At 37.3% G+C, this 26,475-nt stretch overlaps 2 protein-coding genes across 5 annotated transcripts in view; one reads left to right on the top strand and one right to left on the bottom strand.

The window, feature by feature from the left end:
* Positions 1–26,475, bottom strand: part of LOC128695942 (zinc finger MYND domain-containing protein 11) — a 208,081-nt gene that overhangs the window by 165,244 nt on the left and 16,362 nt on the right. The window lies entirely within an intron of this gene.
* LOC128695989 (uncharacterized) lies at positions 339–26,376 on the top strand. Its single transcript, XM_070092823.1, has 5 exons — positions 339–2,356; positions 12,058–12,110; positions 14,432–14,645; positions 25,314–25,490; positions 25,749–26,376. The coding sequence occupies exons 1-5, from the start codon at positions 563–565 to the stop codon at positions 26,073–26,075; spliced, it is 2,565 nt and encodes an 854-aa protein (XP_069948924.1). The 5' UTR covers positions 339–562; the 3' UTR covers positions 26,076–26,376.

Raw genomic sequence — 26,475 nt, 5'->3', positions numbered from 1 at the left:
CATTGTGAATACATAATAAGGTTGAGCTCAACATTTTAAATGGTTAAAAATGGAAAATAAAACATCATTAAATTATTTGATGAATGTAAAAAACAAAGTTAATAAATATGAAAAAAATTTATGACTATAAATAAAGGTTTAAGGCATTATTTACCAAGACTCAAAATTGAGTTTTTCCCTTACTATCCACAATGCCTCATTGTCAGTGTTCTTCAGCAGAGAGCCATTCACTTCACATATCCTAATACATATATTGATGTAGCCCCTATGAAATATCATACAGTGGATGATTATAGCAGCACTGACATGCCATATGGGTAATTTCCATATGGGATCCAAGAGTAACCACTCACACACAAAGCAATCAAGCTAGCAGAAGGTTCCTGTGAAATTCCTAGTGAAAATAAGAAATTTTGCAGTTTAAAGTGTCTATAGTCATATATAACAATGCTTGTGGTAAAGTAATACTACTAGTACATAATTATAAATATGCAAGAAATAACAACTGAGGAAAAAGATTTGTGTAAGGATATTGCACAGTATATATAAAAAATTTAACTGCATGTCTGGCAAACTGAAAAGTGATAAAATGGTTGCATTATCTCTTGTGAAAACACTGTACATTATCACTGGTGTTCTGGAGTTCCTGCTGAATCTGAGGGCACTGACCTTCCTTATAAGTAATCCACAGAGGCCAATAATGCCCATAATAATCTATGGCTTGTCTGACACACTGTCAGGGGCTCTTGCTGGTGTTGGCTTATTATGTGATGGCTGTCTTTACTTTGCCAACTTATTATACAGCAATTCATGTGCTAGATACTTTTTAATTTACTCTTTATTACTTTTTCCACTAGTGACCAGCAGCTTCTCTGCACTAGGAGTTGCTATTGAGCGTTATCAGGGCATACTAACAGCATCCTCACATTCTGATAGCTTTCTACGCACTTTCTCTCTTATGTGGGTTATGACATCATGGTTTATTGCCTTGGCATTTATGATTGTGTTAAGGGGTCACACAAAGGTATTGTCTGTATATCCTGTACAAGACAATGAATTCTACTGGGAAAAACACATAGAAATTCGAAATAACAGAGGTCTCCTGGAAGATATGTGGGAACACAACAGTCAGCACGATTGGTCAAGTGATTATCGTGAGAATGTTATCATTGGGTTGATTTATGGAATTGTTGGAGGCAATATTTCACATGCTGCACTTGAAAAGTTTCGTGGAATCCCAAAACTTAAACAAAAGCAAACTGAAAACCTACAAATTATTAAAAGGCTACATGTAGCTCTTGGAATAACTGATGATGATCAACAAAGAGTATTTGGAGAATTAAGTAAAGCCCCTGAAAATATCAATCAAGGAAACAATGATACCATTCTTAATGACATACAAAATCCTATTAAAACCAGTAATGAAAAGGATAACCTTAACAAATCAAACATTACAAATTCCAAGACCTTCAAGCCAACATCAATAACAATTATAAAAAATTTGCAAAATAATTCTTTGATGAATGCCACAAGAAAATTCCAAACAAGTGATGTGGAAAAGCAAATGGAGGACCATGAAGCTTTACTGACACAGGTACCAAATAACATCACCACTCAGATAACACAAGCAAATGTTACTTCCATACATCCCCTTGATGTACAAATGGTGACTCCAGTCATAAAAACAGTGAATATGGATGATGAAAATTTGTCAAACAAATCAGAGGTACCTTCAGTGGGTACAAAAAACATTTTTGATATTTTTGATACAAGAGAAGGGCTACACATTACCACAGAGCTACAGACACAGAACAGTTTACTTTCAAAATTAAGTGAAACCAAAATATTAACTACAGAATACCCTTACAAAGAGATTGTGAGTGAAAACATAAAGGAAACTACAACTACTGAAGCTACTCTAGCAATTTTTGACCATAATAAAAGCTTAATTAATACTAGCATCAGTACCGAGAGCTATCAAGAAAGCTACAATCGTGCTCCAATAACAGACACATCAACAATGGCACCATTTTCTAAAAAAGACACAACTATGGAATATACATCCCAGGAAGAATTAGAAAATGTATTTTCAAATGCAACTTACACCAATAAAATATTAAGCAACATAACAAGAGAAAAACAACATGCATCTGAGGCTATGGGGATTACAGAAACTTTTGAAAATAATGAAGCAGAAATCCCAAGCACCACAATAATGACAACATCAAACACTGTGGCCAACTGCAGTGACACATCCTTAAACAACACTACAAATAAACTGCCATTCACCACGGAAGACAGATATTCCAATATTCCACCTGCAACAAACAGCACCTCGACAGCATGTCAGGCACAGGTACAAACTTTTATAAACTTTATTTGGATAAAATTTACATGATAAATTAGAACCAATTTGTTTAAATCAAAGTCAAAATCTAAATTTTATTTCTTTGTAAAGGTTACAATGTGTGTTTACATTTCATAATTTGATTGGTATAAATAAAGCCATTATCATGCCAAGGCATTTCGGGCAGACTTAACCTAATACTTAACCCTTTGAGGGTCGACAGGCCCTCTCCGAAACTCGTTCTCAGGGTCGGCCAAATTTAAAAAAAAAAAAAAATTATTTTCTCTTATGAAAAGATAGAGAATCTTTTCCCGATCATAACGACACCAAAAGTTTGAAATTTGATAGAAAACTTACGGAATTATGCTCTCGCAAAGTTAGCGGTCTCGGCGATGTTTACGGATCGGCGATTTTGCCCACTTTGAGCCCCATTTTCGGCCAATTTCACTGTACTAGTCGACAAAAAACATGAATATTTCGCTAGAACTCCATTTTTTCTATCGAATGGGTGCAAGAAACCACCCATTTATAAATTCAACTATCCAGTACAGTGGTCAGAATTTAGCAATTTTGCCAATTTCACACAAATTTCAAAAGATGCCAATTTCGGAATAGGGTCCAGAATAAACAAGAAAGACATTCCTGGCACTAAAATGACATTTCCTCTAGTCATTAGTCACGTCTCAAGGCCCCTCTTATATTCTTTTGCTTTCCACTTTGAATTTTTATTCTCACAAAAAATATAAGATTTACTGTTATGCAGACTACTGCATTAGTGTAAAAAATGGTATAAATATTATTGGTGCACTTGTGAAAGAATATTAGACTCACCAGTTGACGTGTATTGCACGCTTGGCACGATTTGTTTACTTTTGAAGTTTGGTAAAAATCGAACATTTCTGCTACTTTGAGCTCAATTTCAAGGCACCTTTCATTGTAAAACCAGTCAAAATCATCTCAATTTCAGTAATATGTCTTCCATTCTATAAAATGAGACCAAGAAAACTAGAATACAACAATAAATACTATACGAAAATACACTGCAAAGTCGCTGATTTATTAAAAAAAAATGGAAAAAGTTTTTTTTTTCTCATTATGCACCGTGTGCTGCAGGATTTTTTTTAGACTGTGCACACTGACCACATAGACCCATTCTTTCATATGAAGGCCTACCAGCTTTCTCCCACTAGATTTGAGGTCGCTAGAATTTATGAGTACTAGTACGTCAAAAACCCCTACGCGTAAGACGTACTAGTACGACGAAAACCCTCAAAGGGTTAAAGACTACTTAAGTCTAGACAGGTGAGGAGTAGTAGATTACAAATACAGTGGAACTCCGGTTTTTGTATGTGCCGGATATCGGATGTTTCAGATTTAGAACCCTTTTTTGGGCAAAATTTTATTCCGGATGTCAGACCTCGATCCAGAAATCGTATGTATCACACACGTCCGCCCGCCCAGGGACACCGTTAGTTTGCCTTTGTCACTGGTTGAGTGAGCATTTAGCCAAAAGATTTTGCACTTTTTGTGTTTGTTTATTGATTGTGACTGCGAAATAAGCCACCATATCTCTAAAGAAAGTTCCTAGTCCTAGCCCATTGGTAAAGGGCTGAGAGAGAGAGAGGGGAGAATGTGCCTTCTTCAGTGATTCTACGATATGTACGATACTAAAGCAGCAGGAGTCGATAAAGGTTACAGCACCAGCCAGCGATAAAGTGTAGCATTAACTGTGTAGCAAGTAAGTTAAGTGATTAAGCGATAGAAAAAAACTACACAAAACTAACTCCTCCAATGTTGGAGGTACATGTATATAGGGCCACTGACAATATACACCGCCTGCATATCTTCCACCACCCTAAACCAATGCCAGCATCTCCTCCAAGTTAAGTGTAAATATTTCTTATTTATAAATTACATACATTGTTTCAGTGTGAATAGTGATGGTGGCCTCTGATGCCACCACCACCACCACCAATATATGTACAGCTTATGCTGTCAGTGGCCCTGATAAACTCAACAACACCACCACCACCAGCACTCCTCACATACATAACGACATATTTTATTCATTCTAGGGTATATATCATGTTTCTATGTTATTAATATTGTTTATTGTGTCATATTAGATGAATTGTGATAAATAAATAAGCAGTAGAGTTGATATTAGCGCATCATATTTAAATACACCTACCATCCGACTTACGACCGAGTTCGGTTCCAAGAAACTGGTCGTAAGTTGAAATGGACGTAAGTCGAACTTTACTACTGAATATCAACATAACATTTCTGTAATGACTTTATTTTATTGTTTTATTTTGGTATTTCATGTTTTACTTTACTTTTTATGCTGTTAGTACTGTATTTTATACTGTAAGGTTTAGCATAAACCCTGTGTACAACACAAACACTTGTTTATTTCCCAGAAATTTGGCATAAAAAACACGGTCGTAAGTTGAGTCGTCGTATGTCGAGCAGGTCGTAAGTCGGATGATAGGTGTATTTTGTCCAGTCTCCAAACAAACTCTCCTCCCAACAAGAGTCTTCAATAAAAGTATGTAACAGTGATTTAAATGTTCATTTATCCATTTCATTAGTGCTTTATATTTATAGCCTCTCCTCACTTAGTGACACACTCGTTTACCGATGCCACGGACATACAACAAGCTCTCTGATCAGCATGCCTGCCTAAATAATGTATATTAGAGCTATTTCCTCTATTCTGCTCAATAAAATATACAGTACACAACTGTATAAACATATAAAAATATACCAGAAATGTTATAAATGGTGCAAAGGTGACATTAAAACAATATCAAAGATAGTTGACACAAATTCACTACCATTACAGTAGGCTCCTCACTTAGCAATGAATTCGTTTACCGACGTGGTCTTAGGAATGGAACTCAGTCGTTAAGTGAGGAGAGGTTGCATTTCTCATAGTTTTCTGTATGTAAAACTATAGTTATTCTTTAATTTTTTTTTTTTCAACAAGTCGGCTGTCTCCCACCTAGGCAGGGTGACCCAAAGAGAAAGAAAATCCCCAAAAAGAAAATACTTTCATCATCATTCAACACTTTCACCTCACTTACACATAATCACTGTTTTTGCAGAGGTGCTCAGAACACAACAGTTTAGAAGCATATACGTATAAAGATACACAACATATCCCTCCAAACTGCTAATATCCCGAACCCCTCCTTTAGAGTGCAGGCATTGTACTTCCCATTTCCAGGACTCAAAATATATTTTTTGTTAATATTTTTGAATGTCTGGAACGGATTAACTGTATTTACATTATTTCTTATGGGAACTATTGCTTCAGTTTTCGTACGTTTCAGATATAGAATGACCCTCTGGAATGGATTAAGTACAAAAAACCTTTGTATTCAATATTTTACTCTATTATTAATATGAGGTAGTACAATTTATGATACAAACATACATTTTTAAGATTGTAATAATGGCTTAATAGTTAAGGAATAATAAAATATTTGGGAGATTTGTTTTAAATTTGGTTAGAGTTTAGCATAGCGTGGGTATGGTTGCTATTGAGATGAAATGATTTTTGAGTATACGAAGTCCTAAACTGATTTGTGGGCAGGGGACCTCCTGCTGTTTCAGGCAAAGAGTTTCAGATCTTTGGGCCTTTTATATGCACTGCATTTTTGCATAATGTGAGACAGACATGAGGGATGTCGTTAGTGTTTTCTGCCTCGTGTTATGCGTGTGTGTTCTGCTGAAGCTGTCTAGGTGAAGTCTGAGTGGAGGATTGACATTGAAGTTTAATGTTCTGTACATATAGTAGGCATAATAATAAGTGTGTATAATTTGCATATCAAGTAAGTTCAAGCTTTTCAAGAGTGGTGGAGTGTGTTGTCTGGCACAGGAGTTTGTGATCATCTGCATCACAGCTTTTTGTTGGATTATTAAAGGTTTAAGGTGACTGGTCGTGATAGGTCCCCAAGAACAAATACCATAGGTGAGGTAAGGGTATATTAGAGAGTCATAAAAAGTAAGGAGAGTCCTTTGGGGTACAGAGTGTTGTATCTTGGAAAGGATGCCTACTGTTTTGGAAACTTTCTTAGTTATATGCTGGATGAGGGTCTGAAATTTAAGATTACAGTCAATGTGGAGACCTAGAAATTTGCCCTCAGTGTGTCTTGTAATAACAAATGAGTAAGAATAGAAAGATAGGGATTAGCATCAGAATCAACAATTAATTACATTTTGAAAAGAGTAATACTTATCATAAATTTTAATCATTATAAAAAGATTCAAAGATTTCTTCAATGGTTATAAAAAAATTACTTTAAAGGCAAATATGGAACATTAGTGCAAACACAGGCCAAAAATGTTACAAGTAAACACAAAGTTAAAATGACTTTCAAAATAAACATGGTGCTTGGAGAACACCAATTTTCCGGCAACAAATGATCCTGTTCCAATTTTAGTCTGGAGAAAACATTATGAGGAAGGCCATATATAGCCAAGAGCAGAGTGTGCTCACTTATATTGTAAATTTTACACTGTGGTTAATGGTGGTGCTCCCATGATTTTATGCAATTCTAATCATATTTTCTAACATTTAACTCTAGATATGGCTAAAGTTAATACAATAGCTATATTAACTTGACATAAGCTGCGGCTAGAAGAGATCGTAAGTTTTTTTCTTTTTCGGGTCACCCTGCCTTGGTGGGAGACGGCCATTGTGTTAAAAAAAAAAAAAACTATGGCTACCAAGTTAATAATATTGTCAGGTGAATTAATCAAAGGGCTAAAACAACATTCCTTCATGACATAACAAGACCTAATGAATTTTTATTTGATGAATAAAAAATTACAGGGGTAAAAGATCTAAGCACATGAACCAATTTCACTTGGATGATATGTTCAACAATATCACCAAGAAGAGTGTGTCATAGCAGTAGACATACATACAGTGGTACCTCGGTATACGTCCTTAATCCGTTCCAGGACCTTGGACTTATACCAAACAGGACATATACCAAACGAATTTTCCCATAAGAAATACAGTGGACCCCCGCATAACGATGGCATCGCATAGCGATTTTTCCGCATAACGATTACTTTTATCGCAAAATTTTTGCCCCGCATACCGATTAAAAACCCGCATACCGATTTTCGTCCGAGACGCGTCCAATGTGCCCTCAGCCAGCCTCACATGTGCCGCTCCGTCCCATTGTTTACCAGCCAGCCTCCGCGGTAACATCCAAGCATACACTCGGAATATTTCGTATTATTACAGTATTTTCGGTGCTGTTTCTGGAAAATAAGTGACCATGGGCCCCAAGAAAGCTTCTAGTGCCAACCCTACACCTCAAAGGGTAAGAATTACTATAGAGATGAAGAAAGAGATAATTGATAAGTATGAAAGTGGAGTGCGTATAGCCGACCTAGTCAAGCTGTACAAGAAACCCCAATCAACCATCGCTACTATTGTGGGCACCAGAAAGACAATCAAGGAAGCTGTTCTTGCCAAAGGTTCAACTGTGTTTTCGAAACAAAGATCGCAATTGATGGAAGATGTTGAGAGACTCTTATTGGTGTGGATAAATGAAAAACAGATAGCAGGAGATAGCGTCTCTCAAGCGATCATATGTGAAAAGGCTAGGAAGTTGCATGACGATTTAATTAAAAAAATGCCTGCAACTAGTGATGATGTGAGTGAATTTAAGGCCAGCAAAGGTTGGTTTGAGAGATTTAAGAAGCGTAGTGGCATCCATAGTGTGATAAGGCATGGTGAGGCTGCCAGTTCGGACCACAAAGCGGCTGAAAAATATGTGCAGGAATTCAAGGAGTACATAGAAACTGAAGGACTGAAACCTGAACAAGTGTTTAATTGTGATGAAACAGGCCTGTTCTGGAAGAAAATGCCAAGCAGGACCTACATTACTCAGGAGGAAAAGGCACTCCCAGGACATAAGCCTATGAAAGACAGGCTTACTTTGTTGATGTGTGCCAATGCTACTGGTGATTGCAAAGTGAAGCCTTTATTAGTGTATCACTCTGAAACTCCCAGAGCGTTCAGGCAAAAGAATGTCCTCAAGGATAATTTGTGTGTGCTGTGGAGGGCAAACAGTAAGGCATGGGTCACTAGGGAATTTTTCTATAACTGGTTACACCATGCATTTGCCCCCAATGTGAAAAATTACCTAACTGAAAAGAAATTAGAACTTAAGTGCCTCCTGGTGTTAGACAATGCCCCTGGTCATCCTACAGACGTGGCAGAGCGACTTTATGGGGACATGAGCTTCATTAAGGTGAAGTTTTTGCCTCCTAATACCACTCCTCTCCTGCAGCCCATGGACCAGCAGGTTATTTCCAACTTCAAGAAACTGTACACAAAAGCTCTGTTTGAAAGGTGCTTTGTAATGACCTCAGAAACTCAACTGACTCTAAGAGAGTTTTGGAGAGATCACTTTAATATCCTCAATTGTGTAAACCTTATAGGTAAGGCTTGGGAGGAAGTGACAAAGAGGACCTTGAACTCTGCTTGGAAGAAACTGTGGCCAGAATGTGTAGACAAAAGGGATTTTGAAGGGTTTGAGGCTAACCCTGAGAATCCTGTGCCAGTTGAGGAATCCATTGTGGCATTGGGAAAGTCCTTGGGGTTGGAGGTTAGTGGGGAGGATGTGGAAGAGTTGGTGGAGGAGGACAATGAAGAACTAACCACTGATGAGCTGCTAGATCAACTTCAACAGCAAGAGGCCACACCTGAGGAAATTGCTTCGGAGGAGGGGAGAGAGAAATTGAAGAAGTTGCCTACTTCAAAGATTAAGGAAATCTGTGCAAAGTGGCTTGAAGTGCAAACCTTCATGGATGAAAATCACCCTCACACAGCTATTGCAAGCCGTGCTGGTGATTATTACACTGACAATGTTGTGAAACACTTTAGGCATGTCATAAAGGAACGAGAGGTACAGGCCACTATGGACAGATATCTTGTGCGAAAGAAGTCCAGTGACTCTGAAGCTGGCCCTAGTGGCATTAAAAGAAGAAGGGAAGTAACCCCAGAAAAGGACTTACTACCTCAAGTCCTAATGGAAGGGGATTCCCCTTCTAAACACTAACACACTCTCTCCCCTCCTCCCATCCCATCAATCATCACCAGATCTTCAATAAAAGTAAGTGTCATTTAATTGTGCATGCCTTTTTCAGTTTGTGTGTATTAAAATTAACATTTCATGTGGTAAAAAAAATTTTTTTTCATACTTTTGGGCGTCTTGCACGGATTAATTTTATTTCCATTATTTCTTATGGGGAAAATTGATTCGCATAACGATTATTTCGCATAACGATGAGCCCTCTTGCACGGATTAAAATCGTTAACCGGGGGTCCACTGTATAGGGAAAACGATTAATCCATTCCCATGAAAAAAAATCCTATTGTTATTGGCATATTATACATTGATGGAGTTGTATAAAGTAAATTAAACACTGCTTAATATACTAAAATATATAATTTAAACACTGCTTAATACTAAAATACGTACATACATAAATACAAAAGAATTAATTAAATAAATGCAAATTTAACCCTTTCAGGGTCCACAGGCCCTCTCAGAGACTTGTTCTCAGGGTCCCCCAAATTTAAAAAAAAAAAATTATTTTTCTTGTGAAAAGATAGAGAATCGTTTCCCGATCATAATGACACCAAAAGTACGAAATTTGATGGAAAACTTATGGAATTATGCTCTTGCAAAGTTAGTGGTCTTGACGATGTTTACGCATCGGCGATTTTACCCACTTTGAGCCCTATTTTCGGCCAATTCCAGTGTACTAGTCAACAAAAATCATAACTATTTCGCTAGAACTCCATTTTTTCTATCGAATGAGTACAAAAAACCACCCATTTACTGATTTCAATTATCCAATACAGTGGTCAGAATTTAGCAATTTTGCCAATTTCACACAAATTTCAAAAGATGCCAATTTCCAAATAGGGTCCAGAATAAACAAGAAAGACATTCCTGGCACTAAAATAACATTTCCTCTGTTCATTAGTCACGTCCCCACGCCCTCTTACATTCTTTTGCTTTCCATTTTGAATTTTTATTCTCACAAAAAATAGGATTTACTGTTATGCAGACTAATGCATTAGTGTAGAAATGGTATGAATAATATCGGCGCACTTGTGAAAGAATATTAGACTCACCAGTTGACGTGTATTGGACGCTTAGCATGATTTGTTTACTTTCGAACTTTGGTAAAAATCGAATGTTTCTGCTACTTTGAGCTCAGTTTCAAGGTACAGTGGACCCCCGACTAACGATCACCTCCAAATGCGACCAATTATGTAAGTGTATTTATGTAAGTGCGTTTGTACGTGTATGTTTGGGGGTCTGAAATGGACTAATCTACTTCACAATATTCCTTATGGGAACAAATTCGGTCAGTACTGGTACCTGAACATACTTCTGTAATGAAAAAAGATCGTTTGTCGGGGGTCCACTGTACTTTTCATTGTAAAACCAGTCAAAATCATCTCAATTTCTGTAATATGTCTTTCATTCTATCAAATGAGACCAGGAAAACTAGAATACAACAATAAATACCATACGAAAATACAGTGCAAAGTTGCTGTTTTAATCCAAAAACACGGTCAAAGTTTTTTTTTTCTCATTACGCACTGTGTGCTGCAGGATTTTTTTTATACTGCGCACACTGACCACATAGACCCATTCTTTCATATGTAGGCCTACCAGCTTTCTCTCACTAGATTTGAAGGCGCTAGAATTTATGAGTACTAGTACATCAAGGACCCTGGCACGTAAGCCGTAATAGTACGGCCGAAACCCTGAAAGGGTTAACCTCACTTTACTTTGCTGAAAAGAGTCGAGTGCCTACTAGGATAGTGCTGAGAAGGGAGGAGGAGAAAGTGTTATTGTTTGGAAGGAGAGTCCCCATCTCTTTTCTGTCCCTTTTCCCTATTTGAACCTGGATTAAGCTCACCAGGTTTGACTTTTACTAAAAATCTGTCTTCAAATTATGTCCTAGAATTTGTATTGATAAAGCCACTGGATGGCGAATTGTCTACAATAAAGATACCCAGATGTTGCACGTGTCTTAATTTCATCACTAAAAATCTGTCCAAAGAACTTTGTTTCTGCCTTCTCCTCAGGATGTTTCAGAAATGTGCATTGTCTGGTCATTCCAGACAATGCTATTATGGCTTGTTTGGGCTTTGTTGGGGTGGTACTTCTCTGCAAAGTTTTTGTCGTCCATCCATTTGGTAAAGATTTCCTTGATTAATGAAGTAGGGGCTTCGTCTATCTCCTCTTCCGAGCCTGAAGAGAGTGCATCCATCTTAGTCTTGTGCTCCTCCTTCTCATGTTCCTGCAGTTCCTCAGTGGTCAGCTCTTCCTGTGCCCCTCCACTAACTCTTCCACATCACCATCACTCACATCCAGACCCATGGACCTGGTTAATGGTTAATGAATTTATGTACTAAAAATTTATACAAAAAAACACAAAATCACATGAAAATTCACAGAGTTACAGCATGGGTTGTTCACTGAATGGTAGCAATGGGCATACTGATGCTAGTGGGCAATTGTGGCTTTGTCTCGAGGGAGAGGTAAACAAGGGTAGCATGCGGTGTTGTGACTCATTTTGACCCATACAAGTTCTAGCACGCGAGTCGTATTCCAAAGGTCGTATACCAAGCAAAAATTTTCACGTCCAAACAGGATGCATACCAAGTTGGACTTATTCCAAAGCGTATGCATACTGAGTTACCACTGTACTTCTAAAAATCCCGTGGCTTTAACTTCAAGTACCCCAGATGTTCCCCTGCAACATCACAAATCCTTGATAAAACAGTCAGCTATAAAACAGTAAATATGACAACCCATAATTTCTAAAATTTACCACTCTGGGAGCAGTAGTACTGCAACATTCTTTGTAAATATAGTGCTTAATAAATAAGTTTCATTTATATTTATGTTTAAGCTCTAGTATTCCATGGTGCTTTAGAGGCATGGGAGGTGTATAATTATTTGGTCAGAGGTGTACTGTTGAATTATTATTATGTGACATCTGTTGGTCTAGCAAAATCAACATTTTGGCAAGGCTTAGGAACTAAGGGTGGTAGAAAATCAGTGTTGCATTTGTACTGGACTATAAACACCCCTGGTTGTTTTCATAGTATAAAAAATTACAGCTCCAAGGATATATGCAATGAAACTTTAAAGCTGTCTACACAGCTATCTAAAAATAATTTAATAGCATTCTGAAGAATAATGCAGCAAAAGACACTGAGGTTTTGCCATATATCACTGGAATAAAAATATTTTTAAGGTTATTAAATAAACTTTTAGTGGTGATATTGTGCATAGTCCATCTTTAATCAATGAGTAATTGTCATCAGTAAAATAATAAAAAATTAGTAAAAAGAAATTTGAAATAGAAAAAATTTGATTAATAAGATGTATGGGCAAAGGAAGGTGGGGTTGTTGTCGGCTTAGGAAAGGTTAGGAGGAGGGGGAAAAGGAGGTTTTGTGTGCAAGGGGCTTGGACTGCTAACAAGCATGTGTGAGCATATTAGATAGGAACAAGTAGAGACAAATGGTTTTTATGATGACGTGCTGTTGAAGTGTGAGTAAAGTAACATTATGAAGGAATTCAGAGAAACCAAGAAGCCACACTTGAGTCCTGGAGGTGGAAAGTACAGTGTCTGCACTCTGAAAGAGGCATGTTGATATGCTGCAGTTTTTTAACTGTAGTACAGGTGTGCCTCTGGCAAGACAGAATGATGAAAGCATTTCTTCTTTTTTGGGTTATTGACTATTTCAGTGAGAAATGGCTGACGTGTTATAAAAAAATTGTGCAAAGCCTGAGTATCTTTACTGATGGAGATGATTCACCAATTAGCGGATTTTTCAATCCAATACAGAGACTAAATACAGAAGACTGAAGAGAGTGAGCAACTGAACACAGTCTATGAAGGCTGAGGGACTGATCGCCTCAAAATTTCCTCTACTTTTTCAACCATCTGCAATGGATTGAAAAACAACACATCTCCATTAATAATTATATATAATGATACCCAGGTGTTGCACATTTACCTGATTAATCAACTATTCAGTAGTGTATACTATTAATGTAACGAAACCAGAGAAAACTCATCACTGCTTGAAGGCAGTGTTCGTACAGTAAATACTGTAGGGTAAACTAAGAACATAATACAGTAGAACCCCTGTATCCACTGATTCAGTATCAGCGGTTTCAGTTATCCACGGTTTAGTGTGCCCCAAAAATACCTCTTAATTTTGCGTAATACGTAATCAAATCAAATCAAAATTTTATTTCTTTGCTAAAGTTACAATGTGTGTTTACATTTCATAATTTGATTGGTACAAAGAAAGCCACTATCATACCAAGGCATTTCGGGCAGACTTAATGGCCCCAAAGCACAAAATCAGAGAAGCCGGCAGTTCTTCAAACCCTAAGAGAAGCCATGAAGTGCTTCCCATCAGTAAAAAAGTGATAATTCTCCACTTACTGTGCATAATTTATCAATTAAACTTTATAATATGTATGTATAGGATTATATATAGGGTCTGCTACTATCTGTAGTTTCAGTATCCGCAGCAGGTCCTTGGAATGTATCCCCCACGGATATGGGGTCCTACTGTATGGAATTTATTCTAGAATTTTTTAATTCATCTTCTATATTTACACAAAATATTAGTGAAAACTTAAGATTGCTATGCAATACAGCCTCTCCTCACTTAGCGACGTACTCGTTTACCGACACATCGGACTTATGACGGGCTCTCTGACCAGTATGCATACCTAAATAATGTATATTAGAGCTGATTTCTTCTATTCTGTTTATTACAATATATAGTACACTACTGTATAAACATTTAAGAATATACTAGAAATGTTATAAATGGTGCAAAGGTAACATTAAAACAATATCAAAGATGGCTGACACAGACCCACTACCATTATAGTATGCTCCTCACTTAGCGATGAATTCATTTACCAACGTAGTCTTAGGAACAGAACTCCATCGTTAAGTGAGGAGAGGCTGTATCTTTAAATACTTTTTAAAAGCTACTATATACTTGCAATATTCTCACCTCTACAGCCCAACTTTCTACCAATTTTCATGACGGCTCTCTTTGTGATGGTATTTTTAATGCCACTGTCAGCAACTGCTGGGTTATACACCAGAATAGCCTGGCTTCTCTGTCATCACCCTACACCACTGCTGACTACAGTTTCAACTTATTCCTACTGGTCACATTCCAAGAAAGCAATATATTGGGTAAGAAACTCCTGGTATTTTATGTATCTATATGCTCTAGTCTAATGGTGTCTTATTTTCACTGAACTCCCACCTGTAAAATTTAATGGCTAACATATGGTATGCACAAAATATAGTACTGATGGAAGCAAACATAATCAGAATCAATGATTAAGAAAGAAAATAAAAGTAAATCCTTCTCATAACAGATTTCCATACAACAGACTTTAGAAATGTGGAACAACATCTACTAACCTATAACATTAACTCATTAGTTATGGTAGTGGTGACACATTTTAATTTTTTTTACTTAAAATACTATGTTTTCATTTAATAAACTTTCACTTAAGACTTGACCTTCAAACACTGCTTCAAACTTTGTTGCATCTGGCTAGGTCAAGGCATGGAGAAGACCTGGGCCAGGCCCCATCTTAGTGAACCTACCTGTACCTATACTGCATCTGTATAGTGTAGAGTATGTACTATAAAACACAATAGTATACAAAGTTGCATTCTAGAAAATTAGCAGATTTCGTGGTGTTCATGCACCTCAAGAGCTGGAAGTGTCCAGGGAGGAAAAGCTGAAGAGCCAATTCCAATGACATAACTTCATTCAAGCTTACATAACCATCAAAAATCAACATATTACCCTCACCTTGAGTCTATCTGCAATTCACATGTAGAAGCATTCAACTGTTGAGCAGCTAGTCTACCAACATTCTTTCATGGACACAACACAATGTACATCAAACAACTCACATTACAATATCTAGCACTTGACAGAGCATTTTTTTTACTCGAGAGTATCTGCAGCAAAGATGAGATACAAAAATAATGGAAGAGAGCTAGTAGTGATTTCATCTAACTGTTCCTCATAAATTTGTCCAGTATGGGAAATCTTATTTATGTACATAGTGCAAACTCTGCTGATAAGGTTCTCTATAATGCAAGAATACTTACTGTCAAAGAAGCTTTCTTAGGAGGTTTGTTCAGATATTGGGTAAATGCTAAATTATCAATTACTGCATTTCAAAATACAATACTGTACATATATGCTACTTTATAATAGATAGCTATGGGAAAAAATCAGGAATGATAAAATATGTAAAGTAAAAGGACACAAGTGCAACTAATGTGACATTTATTGTGGCAACGTTTTGCTCTCCAGGAGCTTTATCAAGCCATTACAAACAATACATGGACACAGAGGGTATATAAAGGCTCAGAGTGAGGTGAATACCAGTGAGGTACCATTTCGATGTTCACTAGTGGTAGTAGTAGTAGTAGTAGTAGTAGTAGTAGTCGTAGTGACAAAAGTAATACAATATGGTAGAGCAATTAATTCGTACATGAGTAAAAGGATATAAAAGCTATTACTTGGGTAACATAAAAATAGGTTGGACAAATATAAACTGGAATGAGGCAGCTTGTTTCAGTGTTCACTCTCTGTGCTTTGTGTAGTATAACAGGAGAGACTGTGTGATGGCAGGGTTTACTGTTTTCAGGAGGATTCTTGCTAAGACTTCGGAGATGGTGAAGCTGCCGTTGTTTTGTTTAATTGTATTCGAAACAGCGATCAGTGCTGATTCGAGGCACTTGCGTCTGCGGAAATTAGTTTCTTTGATCACTAATTGGGCGTCTCTGAATTTCATGAGATGATTGGTGGAATTTCGGTGTTGTACACAGGCGTTGTTCAGGTTATCGTTCCTACATGCGTAAATGAACAACGCCTGTGTACAACACCGAAATTCCACCAATCATCTCATGAAATTCAGAGACGCCCAATTAGTGATCAAAGAAACTAATTTCCGCACACGCAAGTGCCTCGAATCAGCACTGATCGCTGTTTCGAATACAATTAAACAAAACAACGGCAGCTTCACCATCTCCGAAGTCTTAGCAAGAATCCTCCTGAAAACAGTAAACCCTGCCATCACATAGTCTCTCCTGTTATACTACACAAAGCACAGAGAGTGAACACTGAAACAAGCTGCCTCATTCCAGTTTATATTTGTCCAACCTATTTTTATGTTACCCAAGTAATAGCTTTTATATCCTTTTACTCATGTACGAATTAATTGCTCTACCATATTGTATTACTTTTGTCACTACGACTACTACTACTACTACTACCACTAGTGAACATCGAAATGGTACCTCACTGGTATTCACCTCACTCTGAGCCTTTATATACCCTCTGTGTCCATGTATTGTTTGTAATGGCTTGATAAAGCTCCTGGAGAGCGAAACGTTGCCACAATAAATGTCACATTAGTTGCACTTGTGTCCTTTTACTTTACATATTGTCAGTAATTCTACCAACTTTATTACAATGATAAAATACCACACTGAAACCTTGGTGTAGTATATTAGAAGGGGGTAGGGGGTGCCTGCTTAAACAAAAATCCACTGGACAGAAATGATTGATGTAGTGGACTACATCGATTACATCGATAGACTGCCAGACACGGACAAATACCTAGCAGACTTAACCTGCTGTACTGACCTACTAGGTGGGAACCCTGTCATATGTGGTATTTTGCCAAGGAGAGGAGTTGGAAATGAATGGTTGTCCAGGGCAATTGGTGTCAATTGCTGGCTGGACAAATACTGTAAGGAAAATGCAGTAACATTCATTGACAACTGGGACCTCTTCTATGGCAGAAATGACATGTATGCCAGGAATGGGGTTCACTTATCTAGGTCTGGGGTGGTAGCACTGGCAACTGCAGTGGAGGGAGCAGTTAGGACTTTAAACTAGGAATAGTTAGTGATATGGGTTTTGGCAGGAAAACAGTGAAGTCCCAGTGTAGTAACATTACGAGTTCTAGGGGAACTAGTAATAAGCAGAACGAGGTAGATATTGAAAAGCCAGGGACTTTGGGTGATAAGGACAGTAATAGGTTTAGTAGAAAAACAGAAACGAGCAAGAAGGGTAAAGAGAAAGGAGAGTCTTTCAATGTTTATTATGCTAATTGCCATAGTGCTAGGAATAAGATGGACGAGTTGAGATTAGTTGCTAGTGCAGGTAACATTGATGTATTTGCCTTAACTGAGACGTGGTTTAATTCAAAAAGTCGGGACATGCCTGCGGAATGTCATATTCAGGGTTTTAAATTGTTCCAAGTAGATAGAAGTATCGGGAAGGGGGGTGGGGTGGCATTGTATGTCCGAGATCGCTTGAACTGTTGCATAAAAACGGGTATTAAGTCTGAAGTAACACATACAGAGTCTGTTTGGATAGAATTTTCAGAGGGGCATGAAAAACTGATTTTAGGAGTGATATACCGTCCCCCAAACTTAGATAGGGACCAAGGGAGACTACTATGGGAGGAAAATGTTAAGGCCACAAGGCACGATACTGTAGTAATTCTAGGAGACTTTAACTTTAGTCATATTGATAGGAATTTCTTGACTGGGAATTTAGAATCATACGACTTCTTAGAAGTAGTTCAGGATTGTTTTTTGAAGCAGTTTGTGACAGAACCTACAAGGGGTAATAACCTGCTTGACTTAGTTATGGCAAACAATGAATCCCTTGTTAATAATTTAGAAATTTCAGAGGAACTGGGTGCTAGCAACCACAAATCAATTACATTTAGCATTGAATGGAAGTACGATAGTAGTGATAACTCAGTAACAGTCCCAGATTTTCGCTTAGCAGATTACGATGGGCTTAGAGAACACTTATCATCTGTTGACTGGGGTAACGAAGTGAGCTATCAATATGACAGTTTTCTGAACACTATACATGCTGCTCAAAGAACGTTTATCCCATATAAAGAAATTAGATCAAATAGAAATGACCCAAAATGGATGAATAATAGGCTCAAATATCTACTAGGTCATAAGAAAGGAATTTATAGGCGTATCAAAAGAGGTGAGGGTCATCTTATGAATCAGTATATTGACATTAAGAGGGACATTAAAAAGGGGATAAGAAAAGCTAAAAGGGACTATGAAATTAAAGTTGCTAGGGATTCTAAAACTAACCCAAAAAGTTTTTTCCAGGTCTATAGAACAAAAGTTAGAGATAAGATACGTCCCCTTAAAAATAACTATGGGCACCTTACTGACAAAGAGAATGAAATGTGCTCGATTTTTAATAATTATTTTCTCTCAGTTTTTACACAGGAAGACACTAACAATATTCCAGTAATTAATTTTTATAGTGGGCTAGAAGAAGATAAATTATGTAACATCACAGTCACTAGTGAAATGGTTGTGAAGCAGATAGACAGACTGAAGCAAAATAAGTCGCCGGGTCCTGATGAGGTTTTTTCAAGGGTTCTTAAGGAATGCAAAATGGAACTCTGTGAACCATTAACTAATATTTTTAATTTATCTCTTCAAACAGGTGTAGTGTCTGATATGTGGAAGATGGCTAATGTAATTCCTATTTTTAAAACAGGGGGACAAGTCGTTACCGTCAAATTACCGCCCAATAAGCCTGACCTCAATTGTAGGCAAATTACTAGAGTCAATTATAGCTGAGATTACAAGAAGCCATCTCAATAAGCATAGCTTGATTAATGATACTCAGCATGGATTCACAAGAGGCCGGTCTTGTCTAACTAATTTATTAACTTTCTTCAGTAAAGCTTTTGAGGCTGTTGACCACGATAAAGAATTTGATATTATTTACTTAGATTTTAGTAAGGCTTTTGATAGAGTTCCGCACCATAGACTGTTAAAGAAAGTGGCAGCTCATGGCATTGTGCGAAAAGTGCTCTCGTGGATCGAGTCATGGCTCACTGACAGGAAGCAGAGAGTGTCCATAAATGGGGTTAAATCCGAGTGGGGATCTGTAACAAGTGGCGTTCCACAGGGATCAGTCTTGGGCCCATTGTTGTTTATAATATATATCAATGATCTTGATGAGGGAATTACTAGTGATATGAGCAAATTCGCCGATGACACAAAGATAGGCAGGATAATTGATTCAAACGTAGATGTTATGGAACTTCAGGAGGATTTAAACAAACTCTATTCTTGGTCAGAAAAGTGGCAGATGCAGTTCAATGTAGATAAATGCAAGGTTCTGAAGCTTGGGAGTGCCCATAACCCTAGTACTTATAAGTTAAATGATGTAGAACTTAGCCATACAGATTGCGAAAAGGACTTGGGGGTTATGGTGAGCAGCAACCTTAAACCAAGACAGCAATGCCTAAGCGTACGTAATGAGGCAAATAGATTACTGGGATTTATATCAAGAAGTGTAAGCAACAGAAGTCCAGAGGTCATACTGCAGCTTTATACATCATTAGTAAGGCCTCACCTAGATTATGCAGCTCAGTTCTGGTCTCCATATTACAGAATGGACATAAATTCGTTAGAAAACATTCAGCGTAGGATGACTAAATTAATACATAGCATTAGAAATCTTCCTTATGAAGAAAGATTGAAGACTCTTAAGTTACATTCACTTGTTAGACGAAGAATGAGGGGAGACCTGATCGAAGTGTATAAGTGGAAGATAGGTATTAATAAAGGGGATATTAATAAGGTCTTGAGGATCTCTCTCCAAGAGAGAACCCGCAGTAATGGATTTAAATTAGATAAGTTTAGATTTAGAAAGGACATAGGAAAGTATTGGTTTGGAAATAGGGTAGTTGATGAGTGGAACAGTCTACCTAGTTGGGTTATTGAGGCTGGGACTTTGGGTAGTTTCAAATTTAGGTTGGATAAGTACATGAGTGGGAGGGGTTGGATTTGAGTGGGACTTTCACATCAGAGCTTATTTCTTGGGTGGCATTGAAAATTGGGTTGGGCAAATGTTTTGTTAGTGGGGTGAATTGTAAAGGACCTGCCTAGTATGGGCCAACAGGCCTCCTGCAGTGTTCCTCCTTTCTTATGTTCTTATGTTAAACTACAGGATTATAATATAGTACAGTAAATTTGAAAGCGTTAAACATACAGCATAGTAAAACTTCCTATTAATAGATTTTTGCAATTTTAGACAAAAATATTGACCAGACAAATGTTCCAATTATTGGACAAAATGGACAAAAGTTTGTAATTCTGCATTTTCTCTGTATACCTGGAGAGGGTTTCGGAGGTTAACACCCCTATGGCCCGGTCTGTGACGTAGAAATAGTGTCCGATTGTTTTCTGAAGTACAGTCTCTCCTCACTTAGCAACGTACTCGTTTACCGATGACTGGACTTATGACAGGCTCTTTGACCAGTATTCACACCTAAATAATATATGTTAGAGCTGATTTCCTCTATTCTGCTTATTACAATATACAGTACACTACTGTATAAACATTTAGAAATACACGTATACATGTACCAGAAATGCTATAAATGGTGCAAAGGTGACATTAAAACAATATCAAAAATGGTTGACACAAACCCACTACCATTATAGCATGCTCCTCACTTACCGATGAATTTGTTTACCGACAAAGTCTTAGGAACGGAACTCCGTCATTAAGTGAGGAGAGGCTGTATTGGACTAAGTACGCTACCTCCAATGTTTGTCCAGTACAAGCAAAGTGGCCACGTCCAGGACATATCCATTTTCATTATTCCCTGTGCTATAGGCCACCCGTGCCAGTTTATTGTTTATGCTCACTCAAGCATACAACTGTCATGCAGTTTCTAAGTTTTCCCTGGATTTAGAGATTGTGTGACTTTATTAAGTAAAGTGCAATTAACATTGGCTTCTAAAGCAAGTGGTGGTGTCAAGAGAAAATGTGTGGTTCTCAGAAATCTACATCTTCTCAGCCATCTGTCTTCTTATCCCTCTACATTTTCTCAGCCATCTACATTATTTTCACTAGTAGAGCTTAATAGCTCTTCTGGCTCAGTTTACACCTTATCTCTCCACCATGAAAAGGTAAATAAAATTGCTGTAAATAACACAGAGAACTATAAAATTACTATACAGTACACAACTGTACTGTAGTACTACAGGTTTCAATACCCATGTCCTTAGTGTTCGATTGTCTTCTGCATCAGCGGACCAAGTCCACTACTTCAGAAGGCAACTGGACGATCATGAAATACACAGCTCAATTGGTAGTGCACTCAGTTGGGACTGAACTCCATGGTTCATTCCCTGGTACGGGTGGAAAGAGTGGGGCCTTATTTCCTTAAGACACCTGCTGTCTCTATTCACCTAGCTGTAAGTAGGTACCTGGGTGTTAGCCAACTAGTGAGAGTCACATCCTGGGGATAAAATTAACCTAAGTTGCCCAAAATGCTCTGGTCATGCACTGGGCTGTGGGGGTGATGACCCGCGGAACACCCTCCAGGTATAACCAGGAGCTCTCTGTATAGTACATCATTGATGTCAATTAGGTCTGTATAATTTGTATCATGTAATTGTAGAAATAAAGATTTTTATTATTATTATTATATTATTATTATTATTATTATTATTATTATTATTATTATTATTATTATTATTATTATTATTATTATACAGTGGTACCTTGAGTTATGAGCAGCTCCCAACTCGAACAAACATGTAAGTGTATTTTTTAAGTGCTTTTGTAAGTGTATTTTTGGGGGTCTGACACAGATTAATCTAATATTCATTATTCCTTATGGGAACAAATTCGTTCGGTATTGACACTCGAACAGCCTTATGGAACGAATTAAGTTCGTAACTCAAGGTACCACTGTATTCTGGGAATTGTGGACAATCAGTATTATTGAACAACACCCTTCCCCTTATTAGTCTGTTAATGAGAGGTCTTACTGTACATTATTTTTTCTTACCCTGTATGGTAGATAGATGATGACTGTACAGTTGGTTCAACAGACACAGATGGCTGAGTACTATTGCAGATGATTTGGGAGATATAAAACGAAGAACATGTTTAACCCTTTCACTATCTCTCATGTATGCTGCACAGTATACTATGCATTTTGAGAGTCAGTGCCACTCATATAGTATATGTCTTATTCACTGAGCCCTCAAATATGCTGCAAGCCTAGATATGAAAATGGATCTATGTGGTGGGTGTGCACAGTATAAAAAAAAGTCCTGCTCTATGCAGTGAATGGGAACTGCTAACCTATGACCTTGTGTTTGGGTTAAAATAGTTTGTATGAGGTGTCTTCTAGGGTAGTTTTCATGGTTTTATTGGCTTCTTTGTGTCAACTGATAGAACAAGATACATTAGTGAAACGAAAATGAATCTGGTCTGTTTCAAATTGGAAGTGGTTGAAACAGGCCTTACATTTTTGGTAATTTTCCTGAGTAAGGGTGGGGGAACCCCTACCCCTTTCAGTCAGTTTTATCAGCTTTTGCTAGGTCTACTTCAGTTACTGGGATGGCATAAACTATGACTAATTATTTTTGGTTATATTTTATTAGCCAAGAAATGGGGAAAAATTTTTGCTTAATTTTTGTGTGATGACGGAGGGAACATGTCAACAAGAGAGGCCTGGGGACATGATTAACCCTTTGACTGTTTCAGTCGTATATATACGTCTTACGAGGTACTGTGTTTGACGTATATACAGTGGACCCCCGGTTTACGATATTTTTTCATTCCAGAAGTATGTCCAGGTGCCAGTACTGACCGAATTTGTTCCCTTAAGGAATATTGTGAATTAGATTAGTCCATTTCAGACCCCCAAACATACACATACAAACGCACTTACATAAATACACTTACATAATTGGTCGCATTGGGAGGTGATCGTAAAGCGGGGGTCCACTGTATACTCATAAATTCTAGCAATTTCAAAGCAAGTAGGACAAAGCTGGTAGAACCACATGTGAGAGAATGGGTCTGTGTGGTCAGTGTGCACCATATAAAAAAAATCCTGGAGCATGCAGTGCATAATGAGAAAAAAAAACTTTGACCGCTTTTTTAATTAAAATGCCGACTTTGTGGTCTATTTTCGTATAGTATTTATGGTTGCATTCTCATTTTCTTGGTCTCATTTGATAGAATGGAAAACATATTATAGAAATAGAGGTGATTTTGATTGGTTTTACTATAAAAAGAACCTGGAAATGGAGCTCAAAGTAGGGGAAATGTTTGATTTCTGACGATGTTCAAAAGTAAACAAATGATGTCAGTCCAATAAATGTCCAACTAGCCATTCTAATATGCAGTCATAATTGGGTTGACATTATCTGTACAATTATTACAGTATTGCAGTAGTCTGCATAACAGTAAATCTTCTATTTTTTGTTTGAATAAAAATTCAAAATAGAAAGCAAGAGTAATATCAGAGGGGCCTGGAGACATGACTGATGAACAAAGAAAATGTTATTTAGAGCCAGGAATGTCTGCATTGTTCATTCTGGACTTTATTTTGAAATTGCCATATTTTTTAATTTTCATGAAATTGGCCAAATTGCAAATTTCTGACCACATTATTGGGTAGCTGAAATCGGTAAGTGGGCAGTTTCTTGTACTCAATTGATAGAAAAAACGAAGTTCTAAAGAAATAGCTATGAGTTTGGTCGACTGGAACAATGGAATTAGCCGAAAATAGGGCTCAAAGTGGGCAAAATCGCCGATTTGTAAATATCGCCGCGGTTGCTAACTTCGTGAGAGCGTAATTCCATCAGTTTTCCATCAAATTTTTGTTTTTTTGGTGTCATTACAATTGGGAAAAGATTCTCTATCATTTCAAAAGAAATTTTTTTTTTTTTTTTAAATTTGCGACACCAGGAGACACCTAAGGATTAGGGGTTGCAACAGTCAAGGGGTTAATGAACAGAGGAAAGACTACTTAAGTGGTTGGAATACATATAGTGTTTATTTTATTTAGGATTCTGTTTTTAAATTGGATTTTGCTGAATTTTGTGAAAAATTGGCCATATTACCAACTTCCAGGCACTTGATAGGGTAGTTCTGATAGCTGAATGGGCAGTTTCTTGCATTTAATAGACAGAATGGAAGGAATACTAGCAAAAGAGACAGAAACATAACTGGGTTGATCTGAGCATTGGAACTGGACTAAAATAGGCCTCAAAGTGGGCAAAAATGGAGTTGCATAAAGTGTTTCCTGACCTCTAACTTTGTGCCTGTGTACATACAACCTCCATATACATGAATTTGGTTTCTGTGGTTTCAGTTATCTACGGTTTACAGTGTTCTGAAAATACTAAGTCTTAATTTTGCTTGATAATGGCCCCAAAGCACAAAAGTAGTGATGGTGGCAGTTCTTCAACCCAAAGAGAAGCCATGAAATGCTTCCCATCATTGAAAAAGTGTTAAATCTCGACCTAATACAACAAGAAAAAAATCATATGCTGAGGTCACTAAAATGTACAGTAAGAATGAATCTTCCACATGTGAAGTACTATAATAACATACGATGTACTTTATTACCTTTAATGTTGGTTATGTTTGCCCTGCCAGCTCTTCCTTGCTTTACCTGCCCTGTCTGCTGTGGCCTGCCTGCTCTGCACTGCCAGCTCTGGCCTTCTATCCTTCCTAATACCACAAACTCTTTAAATTCAAGTACAGTAAAAGTTCCACTTTAGGTGTCTTGGAATGAATTACCATAAAGCCATGAATTTTGGGGTTTGAGATATGTTACATCTTCTGGAACAGATTAATATCACAACTCAAGGGACTGCTGTATTACCAACAATTTTTATGTAAATTCTGAATCCTCTCAAACATTATCATTATTATAATCAGAAAGAAGCACAAAACTCAAACATTATTAAAATTCCTAATGGGCACAGTTGATGCATTTGTTGCAGGAGGTGGTGATCCTCATAGTATACTTCAGTTGCTGGATGCCCTTCCTGACAGAACGTCTGCTCTATGCATGGGATGTAATTAATGACCTGCCCTCTATACTGCCTGCAACACTGTTTCTCCTTGCTCACATTCACAGCCTACTACGAGGAATATTCTACATGTTTAACCACACACAGGTAAGCTGAAAGATAAATATGGGCTTTAAGATATCTGCATAAATGTTTATACAACAGGTAATGTATAATACAAACAAAATACTGTATTACAAGTGTATACCGATGAACTTCAATTTTCATTTACCTATAATAAGAAGCAAGTTAATGATAGAATGATTAGGAATTTACATTTTTACTACCGTATATAAAAAGAAAGTCCATATTTTACCAATTACTCTATTAAAAACACTGGTTTAATGTCATTACTTTTACTAACAGGTTTTAGTACAAGTTTGTGATGTATCTGCAGCAACAGCTGGTACCAGAGGTTGTACCAATGCAACAGCTGCCATGGAAGGTGCAAACATGAGAATACATCTCCAAGACAACCCAATCTTAGGAAACACAGCCATAAGAAGTAAGGAGTCTTCAAGAGCAGCTCCCCAAGTTCCTCTCTCCATGCTACATGAAAACACAGAAGATGTGCCATCATCTGACTTGCATGGAAACTTAGTGACACCACCATTATCAAATTTGGCTACCCTTCCAAATATGCCTGATGTGGCACCACAACAATCAGTTTCAAGCAAGCAAGCAAAAGAATGACAAGACATCCATATTTCAAAATACTATACTGTATGTATAAGTGAGATGATTTCAACATGTTTAGTATAGGTATGGCTTACAAATGTATTCATTTCAAGTACTCTAGTTATGGAGGTCATTCACTGCTCTACTGTAAAAACAGCTACTGGATTAACTAAAATACTGCATGTTATTCTGATTTGTGGGAAAAGTCACATAACCTCTAATCTCCACCAAGACTTTAGTATCAAGTATACCAGTACTATTTAGCACTGTAAATTATGTATTTCAATTACTGTACATGTAAACATTGGAATCAAGCAAGGAGGGGGGCATGAATTTAATGAAGTACAAATTTTCTAATATTTCATCGGGGGATTTAAAGAATAACAAAAATTACTGGAGAATAAATACTATATCA

The sequence above is a fragment of the Cherax quadricarinatus genome, chromosome 41, assembly GCF_038502225.1.
Source record: "Cherax quadricarinatus isolate ZL_2023a chromosome 41, ASM3850222v1, whole genome shotgun sequence".
NCBI lineage: Eukaryota > Metazoa > Arthropoda > Malacostraca > Decapoda > Parastacidae > Cherax > Cherax quadricarinatus.
This window is presented reverse-complemented; position numbering and strand designations above follow the sequence as displayed.